A 16,716-nucleotide genomic window follows, 5' to 3' on the forward strand; every position below is an offset into this window, starting at 1 on the left:
AGTGCATACTGATGGGCTCTATACATAGCAGCCTCTGCCATCAGTGTATGAACGTGACATGTAAAGAGCTTTGAGTGGTCACTAGAGACAGAACTGTATAAACACAGTCCATTTACCATTTAACAATTGGAACAGGGACAACAAAAAAGTGATAGTCACAGAGAGTATATAATTTAGTTGATTATTACATGTTGTAGTAAAAATACCTGAAATATCATATATCAATAAATAGGAACTCAACAGGTTAGTCACATGACTGGGTGTATAAAAAAGACACTCCAGAGAGGCTGAGTCTCTCAGAAGGAAAGATGGGAAGAGGTTTATCACTCTGTGAGAGACACCTCTGTACAAAAGGGACAAGGACCAAAGCCAAGACTGGATGGACCTGATCTTCAGGCCCTCAGGCTTCACTGCATTAAAAACAGATATGACTCTGTGGTGGAAATCACTGCATTAAAAACAGACATGACTCTGTAGTGGAAGTCACTGCATTAAAAACAGACATGACTCTGTAGTGGAAGTCACTGCATTAAACACAGACATGACTCTGTAGTGGAAGTCACTGCATTAAAAACAGACATGACTCTGTAGTGGACGTCACTGCATTAAAAACAGACATGACTCTGTAGTGGAAGTCACAGCATTAAAAACAGACATGACTCTGTAGTGGAAGTCACTTCATTAAAAACAGACATGACTCTGTAGTGGAAGTCACTGCACTGAAAACAGACATGACTCTGTAGTGGAAGTCACTGCCTTAAAAAAACAGACATGACTCTGTAGTGGAAGTCACTGCATTAAAAACAGACATGACTCTGTAGTGGAAGTCACTGCATTAAAAACAGACATGACTCTGTAGTGGAAGTCACTGGATTAAAAACAGACATGACTCTGTAGTGGAAGTCACTGCATTATAAACAGACCTGACTCTGTAGTGGAAGTCACTGCATTAAAAACAGACATGACTCTGTAGTGGAAGTCACTGCATTAAAAACAGACATGACTCTGTAGTGGAAGTCACTGCATTATAAACACAGACATGGCTCTGTAGTGGAAGTCACTGCATTAAAAACAGACATGACTCTGTAGTGGAAGTCAATGCATTAAAAACAGACATGACTCTGTAGTGGAAGTCACTGCATTAAAAACAGACATGACTCTGTAGTGGAAGTCAATGCATTAAAAACAGACATGACTCTGTAGTGGAAGTCACTGCATTAAAAACAGACATGACTCTGTAGTGGAAGTCGCTGCATTAAAAACAGACATGACTCTGTAGTGGAAGTCACTGCATTAAAAACAGACATGACTCTGTAGTGGAAGTCGCTGCATTAAAAACAGACATGACTCTGTAGTGGAAGTCACTGCATTAAAAACAGACATGACTCTGTAGTGGAAGTCACTGCATTAAAAACAGACATGACTCTGTAGTGGAAGTCACTGCATTATAAACACAGACATGACTCTGTAGTGGAAGTCACTGCATTAAAAACAGACATGACTGTAGTGGAAGTCACTGCATTAAAAACAGACATGACTCTGTAGTGGAAGTCACTGCATTAAACACAGACATGACTCTGTAGTGGAAGTCACTGCATTAAACACAGACATGACTCTGTAGTGGAAACCACTACATTAAAAACAGACATGACTCTGTAGTGGAAGTCACTGCATTAAAAACAGACATGACTCTGTAGTGGAAGTCACAGCATTAAAAACAGACATGACTCTGTAGTGGAAGTCACTGCATTAAAAACAGACATGACTCTGTAGTGGAAGTCACTGCATTAAAAACAGACATGACTCTGGAGTGGAAGTCACTGCCTTAAAAAAACAGACATGACTCTGGAGTGGAAGTCACTGCATTAAAAACAGACATGACTCTGTAGTGGAAGTCACTGCATTAAAAACAGACATGACTCTGTAGTGGAAGTCACAGCATTAAAAACAGACATGACTCTGTAGTGGAAGTCACTGCATTAAAAACAGACATGACTCTGAAGTGGAAGTCACTGCATTAAAAACAGACATGACTCTGTAGTGGAAGTCACTGCATTAAAAACAGACATGACTCTGTAGTGGAAGTCACTGCATTAAAAACAGACATGACTGTAGTGGAAGTCACTGCATTAAACACAGACATGACTCTGTAGTGGAAGTCACTGCATTAAAAACAGACATGACTCTGGAGTGGAAGTCACTGCCTTAAAAAAACAGACATGACTCTGGAGTGGAAGTCACTGCATTAAAAACAGACATGACTCTGTAGTGGAAGTCACTGCATTAAAAACAGACATGACTCTGTAGTGGAAGTCACTGCATTAAAAACAGACATGACTCTGTAGTGGAAGTCGCTGCATTAAAAACAGACATGACTCTGTAGTGGAAGTCACTGCATTAAAAACAGACATGACTCTGTAGTGGAAGTCACTGCATTAAAAACAGACATGACTCTGTAGTGGAAGTCACTGCATTATAAACACAGACATGACTCTGTAGTGGAAGTCACTGCATTAAAAACAGACATGACTGTAGTGGAAGTCACTGCATTAAAAACAGACATGACTCTGTAGTGGAAGTCACTGCATTAAACACAGACATGACTCTGTAGTGGAAGTCACTGCATTAAACACAGACATGACTCTGTAGTGGAAACCACTACATTAAAAACAGACATGACTCTGTAGTGGAAGTCACTGCATTAAAAACAGACATGACTCTGTAGTGGAAGTCACAGCATTAAAAACAGACATGACTCTGTAGTGGAAGTCACTGCATTAAAAACAGACATGACTCTGTAGTGGAAGTCACTGCATTAAAAACAGACATGACTCTGGAGTGGAAGTCACTGCCTTAAAAAAACAGACATGACTCTGGAGTGGAAGTCACTGCATTAAAAACAGACATGACTCTGTAGTGGAAGTCACTGCATTAAAAACAGACATGACTCTGTAGTGGAAGTCACAGCATTAAAAACAGACATGACTCTGTAGTGGAAGTCACTGCATTAAAAACAGACATGACTCTGAAGTGGAAGTCACTGCATTAAAAACAGACATGACTCTGTAGTGGAAGTCACTGCATTAAAAACAGACATGACTCTGTAGTGGAAGTCACTGCATTAAAAACAGACATGACTGTAGTGGAAGTCACTGCATTAAACACAGACATGACTCTGTAGTGGAAGTCACTGCATTAAAAACAGACATGACTCTGTAGTGGAAGTCACTGCATTAAACACAGACATGACTCTGTAGTGGAAGTCACTGCATTAAAAACAGACATGACTCTGTAGTGGAAGTCACAGCATTAAAAACAGACATGACTCTGTAGTGGAAGTCACTGCATTAAAAACTGACATGGCTCTGTAGTGGAAGTCACTGCATTATAAACAGACATGACTCTGTAGTGGAAGTCACTGCATTAAACACAGACATGACTCTGTAGTGGAAGTCACTGCATTAAAAACAGACATGACTCTGTAGTGGAAGTCACTGCATTAAAAACAGACATGACTGTAGTGGAAGTCACTGCATTAAAAACAAACATGACTCTGTAGTGGAAGTCACTATTAAAAACAGACATGACTCTGTAGTGGAAGTCACTGCAATAAAAACAGACATGACTCTGTAGTGGAAGTCACTGCATTAAAAACAGACATGACTCTGTAGTGGAAGTCACTGCATTAAAAACAGACATGACTGTAGTGGAAGTCACTGCATTAAAAACAGACATGACTCTGTAGTGGAAGTCACTGCATTAAAAACAGACATGACTCTGTAGTGGAAGTCACTGCATTAAAAACAGACATGACTCTGTAGTGGAAGTCACTGCATTAAAAACAGACATGACTCTGTAGTGGAAGTCACTGCATTAAAAACAGACATGACTCTGTAGTGGAAGTCACTGCATTATAAACAGACATGACTCTGTAGTGGAAGTCACTGCATTAAAAACAGACATGACTCTGTAGTGGAAGTCACTGCATTAAAAACAGACATGACTCTGTAGTGGAAGTCACTGCATTAAAAACAGACATGACTCTGGAGTGGAAGTCACTGCATTAAAAACAGACATGACTCTGTAGTGGAAGTCGCTGCATTAAAAACAGACATGACTCTGTAGTGGAAGTCACTGCATTAAAAACAGACATGACTCTGTAGTGGAAGTCACTGCATTAAAAACAGACATGACTCTGTAGTGGAAGTCACTGCACTCGGTCTTGGTCCCTAAAGGTCTTGGTCTTGTCTTGGTCTCGGACATGTCTTGGTCTTGGTTAATGTGGTCTTGACTACAAAACTACTACATGGACTGAAATTCACTTCCAAAAGCCAGTGTCTGTGAACACAGTTTGAGGCTGCAGTCACAACAGTGGGGGCCGTGCCACCCTTGCCCTCTCCTCTGGACACGCCCCTGCTTGTTAGCCAATCACAGTCTTCACTGGTTTGACACTCACTCTTCTTGGACATATTCATAAAATGCTAATAGTCATTGAATCTCCCTAATGGGGACCAGATAATGACACTGTTGCAGGTTGTTTGTGCTCTGTCACCTGTTGTGAGTGTATGATGTCAGCTGAGAGGAGCTGAACTCACCCTGAGAACAAGAAAATAAGAGACACAGTGAATCATTAAGATGAGTCTTCAAACATGCAGAGATGCTGTGTTTCTCTCAGACAGTGTTTTTACATTTCAGAGGAGCTCACAGCAGCAGCAGCAGACAGATGCTGATGCCGGGCCGGTCTGTGATTTCTGATGTAATCTTGCTTACTGAGCTGCATCGATTCTTTTATGCATCCTCTGGGTGGGCTGTGACAAACGGGCGAAGCTGAGCTGTAAGTGGAGCGCAGTCTGGGGGGAGCCCATCGGAGCTGTCATGCTTTTGTTTAATGTAGGTTAATGTTCAGAGATGCGTTCCCACACAGGTTTCTTCAGATCAGCCCACCACCACCACAAGCTTCAGTGTTCAGCGTTCAAAGCCAGGAAGTTCTGATGTTTTGTCAAAGCTGCTGCACATCCAGAGCTCCTGTGGGTAGACTTAAGTGGGATGGGTCTCCCACACAGATGTGAGTCTTTATGCATCTCTTCTTTTTTCTTTCTCTCTCTTATCAGAAACCGGCTCAGCCATCACCTCCTCCTGCATCGGCTTGGGAAACTCGCTTGCACCCCCTGCTGGTCAGGCTGGGAAACCTGTTCCAGGATACAATGGTAAGAGTCAAACAATCACACACAAACCTCCTCTGTCTCTTAATGTCTTTGTATTCTGTATTACTGGTGATAACTCAGACATACTGGAGTCTCATTATTTAAAGATGTAGCAGGATTAAAGCAGAAATGAGATTTATAATCTGCTCCTCCAGTGTGCCGGAGCGTCTCTGGATTTAAACGCTCTGCTCTTCCCTCCCCTCTAGTTACAGTGATCGATGATGACATGCAGGAAGTAAAGCCAAGAACCCTGGGAAATATTGTGGTGAGGTAAGTGGTTAGCTTAGTCATCGCTTTCAATTCCTCTGTCACTCTCAACATGCACGCTCATTCAGAGTCTGACATGGAGGCACAAATCCCCAAACTTTCAGTCCTGATCACCGTCAGTGCAGCGTGAATCAGACTCCAAAGAACCTCACATCTGTGCCGTTGGAGAATGATACTTGTGTGTGTGTCTTTGCAAAGTGGATCTAATCAGGAGCAATCAACCCCTTCGCCTATGAGCAGCTTTATTTTTTCCCTGCCTGTGATCAATCTGTTATCGCTCTCCAGCTTCATTTCCCGGCTCTGAGTAAAGTGCTGGACTTGACCCAGAGCCAACAAACGGGGATTTCCAAAAGACTCCTCGTTGTGCAGAGCATCCGAGGATAGCAGCAGGTAGAGCTGGAAACAGATGGGAACAGCTGCAAGTCCTTCTAAATTCAGAGCCAGCTCTGTTGTTTGCTGAAAAGCTTTATACGCAGCTCCAGAAAATCACAGCCGATACAAACAGAGAGGGTCATGTACGGGGATGAGGATTTTGAGATAGTGTAAAACTCTAAAAAGTGTTCTGTGTTGCTTTTGTTGTGCTTCCTGTTAATCCAAAAACAACTTTTTTGTCATTGACTGTATTTAAAGATGGACATCGCGCCTCTACCTCCTCTCATTGTACAAAAGTGAAGCCAAAATACACAGCTGTGATAGGTGTTTACATCTTGAACATTTGGAGCCAGATTCTGATTCATAGAGGCCAGCTGATAGAGCCCCAGGATTGATGGCCCGTCTCTTCAGCTAACTAAAACCATAGACTGTATAAAAGATGGACGTAGTATTAGTGACGTCACCCATCTGTTCCTGAGCGCTGTTTTGAAGCCAATCGACGGCGGCAGCCATATTGGAAATGTGGAACTCAACCAGGCATAGTGTGACGTAAAGAGGCGGGGTTTGAGCCTCCTAGTCAACAGCTATGTGTTCCCGACTGGGAGTCAAGTCAGTCATGTCCTTATTTGGGCAAAACTCATAATCTTAATACCTTCTGAACCGTTGCGTTAGAAAAAAGTTCACCCACCGTACGGTGTGTGCCGAGAGAGAGATTAGCTACTGTAGCCAAGCCGTTTTTTGAACCAGGCTGTAAACATGTTTATTAACGCTGCAAAGATCGTCTTTTTCCCATTCACATCTATGTGGTTTCTGGTGTTTCTTCAGCCAGCCTCAAGCGAACGCTCGATGAACTGCAGTTTTTCGCCTTTATTGATAGGACAGCTAAAGAGAGACAGGAAACGTGGGGACTAGAAAGTGGGGGAAGACATGCAGCAGATGGTCAACCGGCCAGGAGTCTAACCGGCGACCTCTGTGACGAGGACTATAGCCTCGATACGTGGGGTGCTTAGACCGCTAGGCCACCAGCGCCCTGTTTATAACACTTCTGCAATGGTTTCATATTTTGAGACTAGAGGTTGCCGCTTGTGGTTGCCATGTTGGAAATGGTACCACCACTTAGTTTGAGGTGGAGCTGAGGCTGGCCATGAGCCTTGCAGAAAACAGCTTTATGCCCACCTGTCAGTCAAACTAGTCACGCCCTTAATTATGTCTTCTTGCATTCATTTCTTCAAAACAAATTAGTAAAGAAAATTATATATGGTGTGAGTAAAGACACGAGCTGTTCAGGCCAAAACTGTATTTTGCACCAGGCTGTAAACATGTAGATTCTGCTATAAAGAGTTTCCTTGTCTTTGGAGCAAGCCTCTAGTGGACACTTGTGGAACTGTAGTTTTTACTCTTGCTATAGCTTCCTGCTGATTTGAAGGTTGCAGATTTGAAAAGACGAGAGGAAGTCAAGATGAAAGTCCCTCACAGGAGCTTTAATGTCAAGTTTTATGCCAGGTTAAATTCCAGGACTCCATCTCAGAGGAAATATTGTATCTCTTGACTTGACCTTTCAGTTTAGAAGAAGCACAAATGAAGAAATGAATGTGATCATGTAGACTCATATTTCATTCAGACTGGATTCAAACTCATCTTTTCCATCCCTCCTCCCTCAGGCTGCCTCTTCCACCTGGTGCGGCGCTGTCACTGTGGCAGAACCACGATCTCTTCAAGGAGCTCTACTTCACCAAGTTCCCCGTAAGACGTGTCGCCCTCTCCTCACATCCATATCTCTCTAATCGAAAACCAGATCATTTCCACAGCTGTCTGATTCCATTAAAACCTCTCACTTCTCCTCTTGTGACAGTGGGATGATAGTGCAGCAAGAGTGGATAGTGATTGTGTGGTTGCATGTGGCCCTCTGGTGGTGAAAAGCTGCATTACAGGGTCACTATCAAACTCTAGCAGCATGCAGGACTCATGAATTAAAGTTTCTGTCAGATCTTTGCTGCTGAAACTCTTCTTCTGCTCCATCATCAGGGTTACTACGACACCATGGACGCCGGTTTCATAGACGACGATGGTTTCCTTTACATCATGTCCCGCTCTGATGATGTCATCAACGTTGCGGGACACAGGCTGTCAGCCGGAGCGCTGGAGGAGGTAAGAGGAGGATGCTAGAGAAGGGGACGCAGCTCGTGTCAGCTCTGTGTTACCGTCACGTTCATGTGTGTCTTGCAGTCGGTGCTGCTGCACCCTGCGGTGGGGGACTGCGCCGTGGTGGGTCTGGAGGACGCTCTGAAGGGTGTCGTCCCCTTGGCCTTGTGTGTGCTTAAGAAAGGTGAGGATGTGCACTTATTGTGACTTCTAAAAGTTTATTTATCTTTGCACAGATGTTATCCTCTTCTCCTAAATCTGACCCTGCATGTCTTTGTTCATGTTTGCGTCTCAGACGTCCAGAAAAAGGAAGAGGAGATCATAAATGAGATGGTGAAGCTGGTCAGAGACACCATCGGACCCGTAGCCGCCTTCAGGAAAGTCCTCTTCGTCCGAGGTTTACCCAAGACCCGCTCTGGAAAGATCCCTCGCTCCTCTCTGGCCAACCTGGTCAACGGCAAGCCCTACAAGGTACGACTCCGCCCTGCGAGACAAACACTCCCCTTACTAATAACTTTTTAAAAGCTGTGCGTTGAAGCCGCTCAGAGGAAATATTGTCCGTGGGTGTTTTTGTTTTTGGTGTCCCCCGTGTTGTGCAAAGGGAGCAGCAGAGGAGAGTCCGGCTCATTTTAAAAGTCAGAGTCTGAATAATGATGGTGCATTAGCAGCTCTGCATTCATTAAGCACGACTCAGAGCTCATTTAGGATTTAGTTTTTTTCAGTTAGTGACTCAGATTTCTGCTGATCAGGATCCTCCAGAGACAAACAGAGAGAACACTCCTGCTTAATAAAGGTGCTCTGTTTACAGATATAAACTTCAGAGGATACAGCCCTAAAGCTTCAAATTAAAGTTGTATAAATGTTATCCTATGAAGGTTTTTGCAAAGTACAGAGGGAAATAAGCTGTGTAATTTGATAATTGTTGATTACTCAGCATTTCTTGATGATGATTCATGCTTGATTATCTCATGATTTATGAACAAGACTTTAAAATAATCTTAAAGTGCCTTTCAAAGGTTTGACCCACACTTTGTAGACTTTCCTGCATTTTAAATCAATGCAACCTGGAATCCAAAAAGACTTAACTTGCTTTTAAACACTCTTGTGTCTCTTTATTTAAGCACACCAGACCATTAGAATAAAGACTGATTATTCATATTAAGCTATATTCCTAATGCCTGAAAACACCTGATTGTTGCTGAAGAGGTATTGTGAAGCCCAAAGATGGCTGACCTTCACCTCCTTCCAGCTAATCTCGAAGCGTGCAAAGAGGTCACAGCCAAGCAACAACCTCTGGAAGCCAATGTGGAAGTGTTAAAAACTGCAGTTCCTCGAGTGTCCACTTGAGGCTGGCTCCGGAAGTACCGGAAACCACATACACACCAATTCAAAAAAGCCGATCTTTACAGCAGAAATAAACATGTTTACAGCCTGGTACAAAAAAACGAGTGTAGTCTGGATAGGATTTTTTCATAACGCGGCAGTTTCGAAGATATTAAGATTACCAGTTTTCCATTATGAGAGGTACAGCTGACTTGATTTGGCGGGAACACTGTAGCTGTTGGCTAGGAGGCTCAAAGCCCGCCTCTTTACCTCACACTAGCTCAACAGCACTTATGTTGAGTTCAACATTTCCAATATGGCTGCCGCCACCGATTGGCCTCAAAACAGCGCTTCAGAAACAGATGGGTGACGTCACAGATACTGCGTCCATTATTTATAAAGTCTATGGTCACAGCAAGCACCTACCTGTGCATCAGCAGCATCCTTCATTCTGCCTGAATTCTTCGTCCTGTAACCACAAAAGTTGAGTTATAGAAAATGTCCCTCCCCCTTTTAGTTGTTAGGAATGTTGAGATGAATTGAGATGAAGAGACTAAATAGTTTGTGTAACAGGGTGTTAAAATGTTTAGTTCTGCTGCAAAAATTGGGCAAAACATTTGTTCTGGCAGACAAAAAAGTCCAGCTCGGCCTACAGAACATCAGCTGCTTCTCATCCAATCAGCAAACAGCAAAATGGGCGTTCTATTCAACCACTTTATATTCCTCCTCCACCCCAGCTCCTCCTCTTCTGCTGTGTCTGATTTTACCAGTGTCATACGTAGTGTACACTTTGGTGTCTTTGCTGCTGCTCTCCCTGCCTTGGCTTTCTGTATGCACATGAAAAATGTTGGGAGGTGTGCTCTCCCTGCCTAAGGCTGTAGCATTCCACGTAGGCACACGGAAGGGCAGGGAGCTCCCAGAACAGAGCCTTACCGCCAAATATAAGTGCTTTGTCTTACTGTGCAGATTCACACAGGACGTGTTCTCTCCCCACAGATCACTCCAACCATCGAGGACCCAGAGGTGTTCAAAGACATCGAGAGCCAGGTCGAAGAAGCTCTGAGACCCCGTGGAGCCTGAACTCATCCGGTAGATGACAGAGAGAGCAAAGGGTGGAGGAATTAAATCAGCTTCTTTCTGCAACTATGAGCTGACGGAGAAGTGAAGTCGATTATTCCTTTTCTGACGTGAAGAAGTTTCCTTGTTACATTTTATGAACTGTGGCATTAAGAGGGTTAGTATCCTGATTTTAAATGAAGAGATGAATCATTAGTATGTGATGTCAAACATGACCAGACTGTGCACATTCACCGAACAGACGCGTTCACTGACAGTAGTTTTTTTTTTATTGACAATGAAAATCTGCTTGCTCACCACTTAGTTTGACCAAAGTACAAGAATAAATAAAAAAATGGACCCAAAATAAAACGATTCATTGTTCGTGCAAATTGAAGATGTAAAAACAAACAAACAGAAAAAAACCCAAAACAGCGTAAGACTTCGTTTTGAGTCGTCCGTCAGAAATAACTCGAAGACAGAGAACAGGGCGCGGCCCCCGCCCCGGACACTCCAACAGGAACTAAAGAGTCAACAGGAAACACCAGTGTAAGTCACAGCAAGCAACAGGTTTGTCTTTTTAAAGTCACCTCACTTCAACATGGTCATATACACTCTACACACGATGAGCTAAAGCGGTCTGTCTTTCAGTTATTTCTTCTTCTGGTGCGGCGGTGTCAGAGGAGTTTTCGGGGGGGTTGGGGAGAGAAGGCCAGCTCGGCTGAGTGTGTAAGTTGTCCTAACCTGACGAGACGTACGGTACAACAGGTGACAGCTTCTCCTGCTCATCCCGGAGGAGGGTTTTGTGCAACTTCAGACGTCTCTTGCTTCGTCCTTGGCTACTGAAGAGTCCGTTGAGTTGTGGCGGTTGTATCAAAGTGCTTGTCTTGTCGTTCCTCTTGTCCTCCTCCTGAAACACTCCAGGGTGAGTCCATGAGAGAGAGGATGGTGGAGGGGGGTCTTTGTGCACCACTAGAGGGCAGGTTTTCACACAACATCCATCTCTCTCTGTGTGTGTGTGTGTGTGTGTGTATGTTTCATCATCATCATCATCATATCAGCACAATGTAAAAATAAAACCATATGTACAAAATGATCCAGGGGCGGGTCATATGGAGACAGTTTAAAGAGCAGCATATATTAATCTATGGTCCACTAAATGAGGTGGCAGGGACATTTTTTTGCACAAACTCTGAATATCTTTTTATACATAGATGTGTGTATATATTAAAAAATGGCATATTTATGTACAGATAACCTACACATCTCCTGTAGAAGAAATTACACAGTACGTTATGCTTTTTTTGTCGACAAGTTACTGTACATGTAAAAGGTATAAACGGTGACAACAGGGACGCCTGCAGGACAGTTTAGCACCGGCACCTGGTGCCCACGTTAGGGGAGCAAGGAGGGAGGGAGGGGAAGGGGTAGGAGGAGGAGGAGGAGGGGAGTTAGGGACGAGAGCAGGGCTTCTTGGCAGTGCGTTTGTTCCTCGGCAGGTTGGCCCGTCGAGCGGCTCACCCGTTTATCTCCATCAGAACTGAACCTGGAGGACACAGAAGCAGGAGTTTTGAGTGACGGGGGTCAAAGTTTGAGAAGGAAAAAACGGTGAAAGAACTGAAAATTAAAAAACATGCACAGGGTGAAGTATGGTGCTTTAATGAGCCAACGCTGTGAAACACAGCCTGGAGCTCATTACAGCCGGGAAGGTGACTTCTGACACAGCAGTATTAGCATTTTAATATCACAATGCTGATCAATACAGCTGGTGGAGAGTTGCTTAGCTGATGTAGCACCCTCAGCTAAAAGTTTGTTTGGTTTTTTGTGACCTTCCTTTTCTTTCTCAGCCCCTGAAGTCCAATAAGGAGATCATTATCTTTACAAACATCATCTTGTGCCAAGTTAGAGGTAGAGTTCTCTCTCTTGTGTTGTCTACAGCTAATTTACATCAACACAGAAGAGTTAGATATTTCATTTGGAAAAAAACACTACATGGATAATTATTGCTTTCACCAAGATAAGGGAAATAAATTCTGCAAACACAGTATATAGTGCATTCTTGTTAGCATTACAAGAGGGCTGGTATTTCTATGTCACATGAGCACGTTCAGTTGGGGCGTCTGCAGATTTGAGGGATGCACCCCATGTAATAGCACGAGAGGCTGCAGATTCAGGATCACATGTCTCTGGCTGCAGCTCTGTTGTGCATTAGTCTCTACTTCTAAATCTATTTCTGCTTCATGTTTAGTCATGATATATTTTATTTGGGATTTTTTCAATCACTGTAAAGTACTTTGAAATGGAGCGCTGCCTGCAAGCTAGTTCAGGCAGATAACACGAGCTGCGCTCATTCATACTGACACGTCATCATCCTCCCTATCAGCTGATCTCAACATCCTCTCATTGGTGGTCTATTTAAGCTGCAAGTCTCCCTGTCTCTGCCTCTGCTTTGCAAGTGTTCCTGCTGTCCTGCTCAGTGCTGTGTGCAAACTTGTTCCCACCTCCTCCCCGGCATCCACCTGCGGGCTCCGAGGGGGGGTTAGTCCTATCTCATTACTCCTAATGTCTGCATTTAAATATTCTATGCTGAGTAATGAGATTTGGAGCCCATGCGCCAAACACAATACTGTATGCTGCAATAAACTTTATCTTAAGTTAACATGAGTTGTCTGACTGAGCTGCATTTGATTTGAATGGAAGGTGCTCCATAAATAAAGCTTGATTGATTGGGGAACCTTGTTGTTTGGAACAGCACCACCTAGTGGTCGCCAAGGTGCAAGTTTTTAATGTCTAACTGTAACCTTAACTTTAACCATAACGGCCAAATTCCACCAGATCCGTGTCTGGTCCATCTCCGATCCATCACAGCGACGGATCCGATAGGTTTCTATTCTAGTCAATGTGTTAACTTCCACTGGATCCACTCCGTTGTGTTCCGGCTGCGTCTCTGATCCGTTGCGTTACAACCTGCCAGACTTCTATATCTGCCGGATGCCGGACACGGATCTGGTGGAAGTTGTGGAGTTGCAACCGCACAAGCATCCTGGAGTTGCAATTCTGAAACTGTAGCCTCCAGCTCTGCAGAAATATATTATTGCATGGGGTGCATACCTTATATTTGCAAAAGCTCCAGCAGAGGGCGCTCTAGTGACATAACAATACCAGCCCCTGTTTAATGCTTGTAAGAATGCATGATATACTGTGTCAGCAGAATTAATAGAGCATGTTATCTGCAAATAAAGACCAGTGATAGCAGTTGCATGTAACTTTGTAAAACATGCTACATATGCACAAGATAAAAATGATCATTTTATGGGACTTCAGGGGTTCTGTACTTTTAATTGTTCTCAAAAATGGATACAATTTTATGGTTTTCTTTTAGACACTGAACAACAACATCAAAAACAACAACTACAACAACAACTTCTACATGCAACTAGTTCTACAGCTAAGACCAAACACAGAGGGACGAGCATGACGATGCAAAAGGAAGAGGACGTCATTTCAAACAACACACTGAGCATCATCGATCAGGGGAACAGGATTAGAGGTTTTCTGTTTGCATGTTTTGCAAACAACAATCTCAGGGAGGACTGAGAAGGGAGAAAGTTGCAAAGGCGTGTTTCTGCCTTTATGCAAATTTCACGCTGTATGTTTTCTTGCACCGACGGAGGATCTGAACCCAGTCAGCAGCTCAGGGTGGAAAACAGTCCGTCTTTGTTTCTGGAGCTCACGTACTGTACCGGAGTTCAACCCTATGCTCTCACTGAACTTTGTTCTTTATTGTGTCTCTGTGTTTTTTGTATTTTTTTTTGCTGTGTGGGTGCACTTTTAAAAATAAGCTGATGAAAGTATTAGAAACAGGCTGCAGGGCGCTCCACGGGATGAGCAAACTCTGTGGAAACATCAAATCTACAGTAATGCAGGTGAAAACTTTCCCATCTGAACCCTGAGCTTCTTCTTCTTCTTCTCTCCCCAGAGATGTTTTTAAATTCAGTTTAGGGACTCTCTTCTCTTACATGATAACCCTGAAGTCACAGTTTTTAAATCACCTAATTTATTTACTGTGCCTCAAACCTGCCACCTGTTTCAGTCCGGGTGTTTTGTGATGATGCTGGATCAGACCAGAAACTTTTCTTCTTCTCTGCAGCTAAATCTTAAACTCAACTGATAGAGGAACTAATGGATTCTTACTTTACCTTATATTCTTAATGTCTAAAGTAGACCTTTCTGGAGTCCCTGAGCTCCCTTGTCTCGTAGGTTCCTCTGGATATCTGCCGTAGATTCCTTTTTTGGGTCTTTCTTTCTTTTCTTCTTTCTTTATTTCTTTCTTTCTTTTGAAATCATCTTTTCTTTCTTGCTTTCTATCTTTCTGTCTCTTCTTTTCATTCTTGCTTTCTAACCTTTCTTTTTTTCATTCCATCCTTCCTTCTGTCATTCCTTCTTTCTTTCATTCCATCCTAATTTCTTTCTTTCATTCCTTTTTCCTTGCATACCTTCTTTCTTTCTTTCTTTCTTTCTTTCTTTCTTCTTTCTTTCTTTCTTTCCTTTTTTCTTGAATTCTTTTCTTCTTTCTTTCTCTCTTTGTTCTTTCTTTCCTTCCTTTTTGTTCTTTCACCATTTATTCTCCTCTTATTCTTTCTTCTGGTCTCCCTCTCTTTTCTTAGACCTTTCTGGAGTCCCTGAGCTCCCTTGTCTCGTAGGTTCCTCTGGATCTCTGCCGTAGATTCCTTTTTTGGGTCTTTCTTTCTTTCTTTCTTTCTTTCTTTCTTTCTTTCTTTCTTTCTTTCTTTCTTTCTTTCTTTTGTATTCATCCTTTCTTTTCTTTCTATCTTTCTAACCTTCTTTCTTTCTTTTTTCATTCCTTTTTCCTTGCATTCCTTCTTTTCTTCCTTTTTCCTTGCATTCCTTCTTTTCTTCCTCCTTTCTTTTCTTTCTTGCTTTCTTTCATTCCTTTTTTCTTGCATTCTTTTCTTCTTTCTTTCCTTTTTTGTTATTTCCATGTTTCTTCATTCTTTTTGTCTCCTTTTCTCATCCCGTCCTTTCCTTCTGTCTTTTCCTTCACCATTTATTCTCCTCTTTTTCTTTCTTCTGGTCTCCCTCTCTTCTCTCTTTTCTTAGACCTTTCTGGAGTCCCTGAGCTCCCTTGTCTCGTAGGTTCCTCTGGATCTCTGCCGTAGATTCCTTTCTTTCTTTCTTTCTTTCTTTCTTTGTTTCTTTCCTTCTTCCTTTCTTTCTTTCTTTCTTTCTTTCTTTCTTTCTTTCTTTCTTTCTTCTTCTTTCCTTCTTTCTGTCTTTCTTTTGTATTCATCCTTTCTTTTCTTTCTTTCTATCTTTCTAACCTTCTTTCTTTCTTTTTTCATTCCTTTTTCCTTGCATTCCTTCTTTTCTTCCTTCTTTCTTTCTTTCTTTCTTTCTTTCTGTCCTTTCTTTTCTTTCTTGCTTTCTTTCATTCCTTTTTTCTTGCATTCTTTTCTTCTTTCTTTCTCTCTTTGTTCTTTATTTCTTTCTTTCCTTTTTTGTTATTTCCATGTTTCTTCATCCTTTTTGTCTCCTTTTCTCATCCCGTCCTTTCCTTCTCTCCTTTCCTTCACCATTTATTCTCCTCTTTTTCTTTCTTCTGGTCTCCCTCTCTTTTCTTAGACCTTTCTGAAGTCCCTGAGCTCCCTTGTCTCGTAGGTTACTCTGCAACTCTGCCAGACTCCAGCTGCTACAACTACTACTATCCATCTCACCTCTATTATGTTTGTCTAACATGAGTCTGGTCCTACTCGAGGTTTCTGCCTGTTAAAGGAAGTGATGACACCTCAAACATCTGATTTCACTGCAGTACGCAGAGTAAACCATGTCTGTGTGAACATGGAGGTGATATCCTTCACAGCCTCCTGTCTACCTGGGCGACAGACTCTCTCCTCCTGCAGCACAGGACAAGAACCAGATTTCTCTGTCCTCCTGCAGCATCCTTCGTCTCTGATTGTCACTTCAATCGTGGAGAATTTCACCCGCAACACAAACACAGCGAGACAGTGTTGTCAGATAGGGTATCAAGTCAAACAAAGACTTCTCCTCTGCACCTGGCAGCACAAAGGAAACAGTCTGCAATGAAGCTGGGACAAACTCACTTTAATCTGTACAGTGTGGATAAACCTCACAGGGGTCTATTTTTAGGAGGCTGCAGCGATCAAACACATGTAGATAAACGGCGTGAGCGCTTTGCATGTAACGGCTGAATGTATTTACAGCAGGTTTTTTAAAGCTTGGACTATGACTCATCTTTTTGGACGGGCATTAAAGAGAACAGGTCGGTATGAGATCAGGTCTAGCCTCCTGGCAAAAACACAGCCGACGCTCG

The 16,716-nt window shown here is 42.8% G+C and overlaps 2 protein-coding genes across 4 annotated transcripts in view; one reads left to right on the forward strand and one right to left on the reverse strand.

The window, feature by feature from the left end:
- acss3 (acyl-CoA synthetase short chain family member 3) overlaps window positions 1-10,457 on the forward strand; it is a 74,144-nt gene extending 63,687 nt beyond the window's left edge. Inside the window, exons 10-16 of the mRNA XM_034673356.1 lie at window positions 5,112-5,207; window positions 5,411-5,474; window positions 7,505-7,586; window positions 7,869-7,991; window positions 8,070-8,169; window positions 8,281-8,456; window positions 10,305-10,457. Coding sequence (XP_034529247.1) covers window positions 5,112-5,207; window positions 5,411-5,474; window positions 7,505-7,586; window positions 7,869-7,991; window positions 8,070-8,169; window positions 8,281-8,456; window positions 10,305-10,388 — 725 coding nt within the window. The 3' untranslated portion in view covers window positions 10,389-10,457. The remainder of the gene's footprint in view (window positions 1-5,111; window positions 5,208-5,410; window positions 5,475-7,504; window positions 7,587-7,868; window positions 7,992-8,069; window positions 8,170-8,280; window positions 8,457-10,304) is intronic.
- A 179-nt stretch (window positions 10,458-10,636) lies between these two features.
- Window positions 10,637-16,716, reverse strand: part of ppfia2 (PTPRF interacting protein alpha 2) — a 291,948-nt gene continuing 285,868 nt past the window's right edge. For all 3 annotated transcript variants that reach the window (XM_034673355.1, XM_034673353.1, XM_034673354.1), the window contains exon 31: window positions 10,637-11,910. In XM_034673355.1, coding sequence (XP_034529246.1) covers window positions 11,899-11,910 — 12 coding nt within the window. In that variant the 3' untranslated portion in view covers window positions 10,637-11,898. The remainder of the gene's footprint in view (window positions 11,911-16,716) is intronic.

Source organism: Notolabrus celidotus, chromosome 21, assembly GCF_009762535.1.
Source record: "Notolabrus celidotus isolate fNotCel1 chromosome 21, fNotCel1.pri, whole genome shotgun sequence".
NCBI classification, from domain to species: Eukaryota; Metazoa; Chordata; class Actinopteri; order Labriformes; family Labridae; genus Notolabrus; species Notolabrus celidotus.